The 5,429-nt window shown below is 35.3% G+C and overlaps 1 protein-coding gene across 1 annotated transcript; it reads left to right on the top strand.

Annotated features, from left to right (window-relative positions):
- The first annotated feature begins 232 nt into the window (after window positions 1–232).
- Window positions 233–703, top strand: LOC122296886 (secreted RxLR effector protein 161-like). Its single transcript, XM_043106683.1, has one exon. The coding sequence runs from the start codon at window positions 233–235 to the stop codon at window positions 701–703; it is 471 nt and encodes a 156-aa protein (XP_042962617.1).
- The last annotated feature ends 4,726 nt before the right edge of the window (window positions 704–5,429 follow it).

Raw genomic sequence — 5,429 nt, 5'->3', positions numbered from 1 at the left:
AAGAAAATCTGGTAAGCATTTACTTATAACACAGATACATGTAGATGATATTGTGTTTGGTTCTACTCTTGACAAACTTTTACATGATTTCTCTAACAACATGGAAAATGAGTTTGAGATGAGCATGATTGGGGAATTAAATTTTTTTCTTGGAATCCAAATCAAACAAACTGAAGAAGGAATTTTTATTTCACAATCAAAATATGCTAAAGACCTTGTTAAGAAACTTGGCATGGAAAGCAAGACACATGCTCGCACTCCGATGAGCACTTTAGTTAAAATCTGCTCAGATTCTACAGGTAAGAGCATTGATCCTACTCTCTACAGAAACATGATCGAAAGTCTTCTATACATTACTGCTAGTAGACCAAATATTGCTTTTAGTGTAGGTGTATGTGCACGGTTTCAGGCGAAACCCAAAGAATCACATCTCACTAAAGTCAAAAGAATTCTGAAATACTTGAGTGCTATGGTTAACTATGGCATCTGGTACTCTAGAGATTCAAATCTAAGTCTGGTTGGCTATTCTGATGTAGACTGGGCTGGTAATGCGGACGACAGAAAAAGCACCATTGGTGGCTGTTTTTATGTTAGTAGCAATCTGGTAGCATGGATGAGCAAAAAGCAAAATTTCATTTCTCTCTCCACTGTTGAAGCCGAGTACATTGTAGCTGTAGTTGTTGCACACAGCTACATTGGATGAAAAAGATGTTTAAGGACTATGGGTTCTTACAAGATACGATGACTATCTATTGCGATAATACAAGTGCCATTAGTATCTCTAAGAATCATGTGCAACATTCTCGGACCAAGCATATAGATATAAGACATCATTTTATACGAGACTTGGTTGAGACAAAAGTAGTGTCACTTGAACATATTGATACTGAATACCAATTGTTTGATTTGTTCACTATACCATTGGATGGATTCAGGTTTGAATTTCTAAGGAAGGCTATTGGTGTGTGTGACACGCCCTGATTTTTTTTTAAATACATATATAATAAAAAAATTAAAAAAAGGGGGAAGTTGTTTTGTTGTTTGTTTTGCTTTATTTTTTTTACTTTCACAGTTTTTATGTGGATATTATACACAAGGTACAGGTTTGCTGAATATACCAAGTCCATACACTCTAACCACACAAGTTCATTTGCCTGGGTACGAATTAGATCTTCTTTGGTATGTGTTTTTTACCTTTCATGCAAAACTCTTAAGAAAGACCTCTTGAGTACCCAATCCTCTACACGGTTAGGAGTCAGATCTGACCTCCTAACAATTTAATGACATCTTGTCAACCTCTATAAAATGCATCATAGGAGGGGGAATCTATGCCTTCGAATTGACTAAAACTGGTTGAACCTATTACTCAAAAGAAAAAGAATTCCTCTTGCCATGCACACTGGTCAATCCTTATAGAAAAAGTCAAGTGTTTTAGAAGTCATTAGGAAAAAAGGCAAACACTCATACTTGGATTTAAGCCCTCACTGTCCATGAGAGAAAAAATCATTGTCTTCATCATTATGGAAAAAGATAAGCAATATTAAATGGACATATAGGCTCTGTTGACTGTGTGCTTGGAGGGAAATGTTTTTCGAGTATATAGGCCCTAACATAAAGTTTGACTTTCAAGGAAAGTTCACCCTTCTTGGATCATTACAAAAATGGACCAAAGGAAATAAATAATAACTAGGGAAGTTTTTGACTACCTCAGTCACACATACACACACGTGTTCTTGGGAGGTCATATATTAAGTAAATTGCTAAATTGTAAAGACTGACTAGTTAGAAATAATTCCCCTGAATAAATGAATAAGTGTTCGTTTTATAATAAAAAATAAAAATAAAAATCTCTTGGACAAATGTGTTATTCAAAAGACTTAATCGTGTGGATGACATGTACATAATAATTGTCTTTTGTTTCTTTAAAATTGTTTTGTTGTTTCTATTTAGTTTTTTTTTTTAAATATATATATAGATAAAAAAAATATATATATTATGAGGGCACAACTGGTATCATCTTGAAGAGTAGCCTCTAAGGCATACTCTAAGGGGCCCGCATGCATAGCACGTCCTAGGCCTCACATCCCACGTTCTGGGTGGGAGATTAAAAATAAAGCTGCTGCTATGCAGCATTTACTGCATGTTGTCTTCCATAATCACTCTTTAAGCCGTTTTTCAATCCCAAGTGCGCTTAAATCTTCTCCAATACTCCTCGTGTTAGAGAAAACCCAAAAATCTCTCCGCATCATTTGAAGTTTTTACGTTTCGTGCTAATCTTTCTACACAAACTCAAGGTAAGTTTATCTCTTCTAAATATTATGTCTGAAGATTGGTCATCATTTATCTTAGGGCTTTACTGTTCTTAAATTTTTTTCAAATTCCTTGAAATACTTGAAGCTTTGTTAGGAATCTGCCTGAGTGAGCACTTGAAAATCGGTTGAAAAGAGGATTAGATGTTTTTTTTTTAATAAATAAGCCTGATTGTATTTAGAAAAGTGACGAATGAGGTTTTCATGACTCTGTTTGGCTCATCTTCTATATCGATCATGTTTCCCTTTGTACTGCAATGACACCCTGATTAGGAGTAGGAAATGTGTTCATTGGATAAAGATTACTGATTTCTGAATATTTATTTTTTTTTAAATTTGAGCATGATGATTTAATTTGTTTAGCAAAGGTATTTTGTTAATTTCTGAATGTGGGAATACCTATGAACCTGAGTCCCTTTAGTATCCTCTGCATTTCTCATACTCTGAACGATTTTGGCTTGTAGATGAAATACAAGACTGTTGCAAAGAAGGCAAAATTAGACCGGCATGCAATCCCTAAAAATTCCCTAACAAGGGGTCAGTCCCTAACAAAGGAAAATGGAGCACTTCGAAACCCTCGACTTCAAGTTCTAAGGCACCAAAGTTCTCAAGTAAAGAAGCTGAAAACCTCTACAAAACAATTTTCTCCAAAAGGTACATGCATGGAGAAAGAGAGGTAACATTTAATGATCTAAATGAACCTGACATTGATTTTATAGCCCATATCTTTGCGGATAGAGGGTGGGAAAAGATAATAGAGGGGGCCCCTGCCCCATACATTGAGGTTGTTAGGGAATTTTATACAAATGCTTTAATAAGTATTGATGACAAGTTTATTACTTCAGTTGTTAGAGGAGTTGATTTAATCATTACTTCTGAAATTGTGAGAGAGTTCTATGAGCTCCCAAGTGTGGAAAACCCAGATTTTCCATACAAAGACATGGGCACCCTGTCAAAGGCCCAAATGAAGGATCTGTTTGCTGGGCCTAGTGCACCAGCATGGCCCCCAAAAGTTCATAGGCTCCCTATGAAGTCCATGCTCTCTGAATTTAGGTTTCTGGCTAAAGTAGTTTTGACAAATGTATGGCCCATTTCTACACACATTGAGCTGACAGTTGAGAAAGCTCAATTTATGTATGCATTAGTGAAAGGTATTCCTATTGATCTCCCTTCACATATTGTTAATGTGATCTCAAAGGCCAGAACTAATAAAATGGACAAGAAAGTTTGCCGTTTGGTGGTTTTATCACAAAATTGGTCAAAATTTCTAAAGTTCCCTTGAGGACTACCGAGGCCACACTTAAAATGTTTGGGAAAATCTCCTCCAAGACTGTTACTAAGTCAGAGGCAATTGTTAAAGAAAAGGACTCATGTTGAGGCATTCACATCCTCTAATCCTCCTTCAAAACAGTCCACTGAAGTGGTCGAACAACTTCAAATTTTGCAATCAAAATTTGACTCATTTGTGGACAAATGGGAAGAGAAAATGGAGAAGATTGATAAATTGCTTGCAGATCAGCAAGATGAATCTGGAAAAATAAATTATAGACTGCAGAAAATTGTAGTGGATGTGGATCAGATTTTGAAAATAGTCACTTCACTAGAGGATGAAGATAACCCTGAGTCTGAATGATGCTGCCAAATATAGGGGAGAAGGGATGACTACAAAAGGGAGTTGGGCTGGTAATTATGCTGGACAGCTTGGCAGTGTTGCTGATGATGTGCAACCATCATCATCATTTCATTTCTTTTGAGTTTTTTTATTTATTTAAGTTTCAGTTTATCTAAAGTTATTTCAGTTGGATATGTATTTTAAACTAATATATGCATGTGTAGGATTTATTTGCTAGTTCAAATACTTTATGCTACGATAATTTTTTGTTATGATGGAATTTAATATGAAGTATGATTGTCTACATGAGATCTTTGCAGGTGGTTGGTTAGTTTTTATTTTGCAGATTAAGTTACATTCATCAAGTTTATATTGGCATCATCAATCAGCCAAAGGGGGAGATTGTAAATGTAATTTGTGCTTGGCTAGGATTAGATGCGTATAATTTAAGAAATGAATGTAATCTTAATTGGACTCTAGTGATCTGATAAGACTATGTACTTAAATTAGAACTCTTATCATAGTTTGTTATATAATAAGAAAAGAGTTATCAAAGAGTCCCAAGAATGTTTAGAGTCTTAGCATCAGTTGAAGAGATAAAAACGTAAGGCATGTTGAAGAAACTAAAGCTGATCTAAACTCTATGCAGTTCAGAAGAATAATCCATTCTGAGGTGTTCACAAGTTGGTAGAAACGTCTCTAACTAGGATACTAGATAAACTTATCAGCAAACTCCTTCTGCAAGTCGATAACAACATTAATTATGTAAAGGGAGTCGACTGAAGATTTAAGCGGTGAGCACATACAGCACATATTTGACATTGATCAAGATCTTGAGAAACTCAGTTCGTGGAATTGAGGGGTAGCATACACCAAGGGGGAGTCGTCCTATTCAAGTTTCAACTACTGGAGGTTCCAGTAGGAAAGGTAATGATTGGAGAGTGTCAGAGGTTCTGACTACATACTAAGGTAGAAGGCAAGCGGGTTGCATGTCTTGAGCAAACGGGTTGGTTACAAAGGTTTTGTTAACAGTTTACTTGTAGTTCTCTAAATCAATAAATTGACTTTCCTGGATTTGGTTATCCCGTAGGGTTTTATCTTTTAAGAGTTCTTCAAAGAGTTTCCCTTCCTAACCAAATAGTGTGTTCAAGTGATTTATTTTATTTTGGTTACTAATCAGTGCTAACAGTTTGTGCTAAGTGTTAAACGTGATGAATTAGGAGTACTTGGCTAATTTTAGAATCATTTATGTCAAGTCTCAAGACATCTGATTTTGTTTTTGCAACGCAATGTGAGAATCTTAGCATCACTTTTGACACACAAGTTTTCTCTAAAATATGAAATGTCTTTTTTAGATAGAAACTTCTTTAATTCATTTTTCTTCTAGATCTGAACTCTACAAATTGAAGGGAATGAGCTGTTTATATATATATGAGTAATGCTAGTCATCATCTCAATTTTCATTATTCTCTTATCATTCCACAATGTGGCATTAGATTATTGAAGAT

This window comes from Carya illinoinensis, chromosome 15 (assembly GCF_018687715.1).
Source record: "Carya illinoinensis cultivar Pawnee chromosome 15, C.illinoinensisPawnee_v1, whole genome shotgun sequence".
Lineage (NCBI taxonomy): Eukaryota > Viridiplantae > Streptophyta > Magnoliopsida > Fagales > Juglandaceae > Carya > Carya illinoinensis.
The sequence above is the reverse complement of the archived record's forward strand: the minus strand, read 5'-3'. Positions and strand labels throughout refer to the sequence as shown.

Bases quoted from the DNA above. Each gene is read 5' to 3' on its own strand.
- LOC122296886 (XM_043106683.1), top strand. From the start codon at position 233: ATGGAAAGCAAGACACATGCTCGCACTCCGATGAGCACTTTAGTTAAA.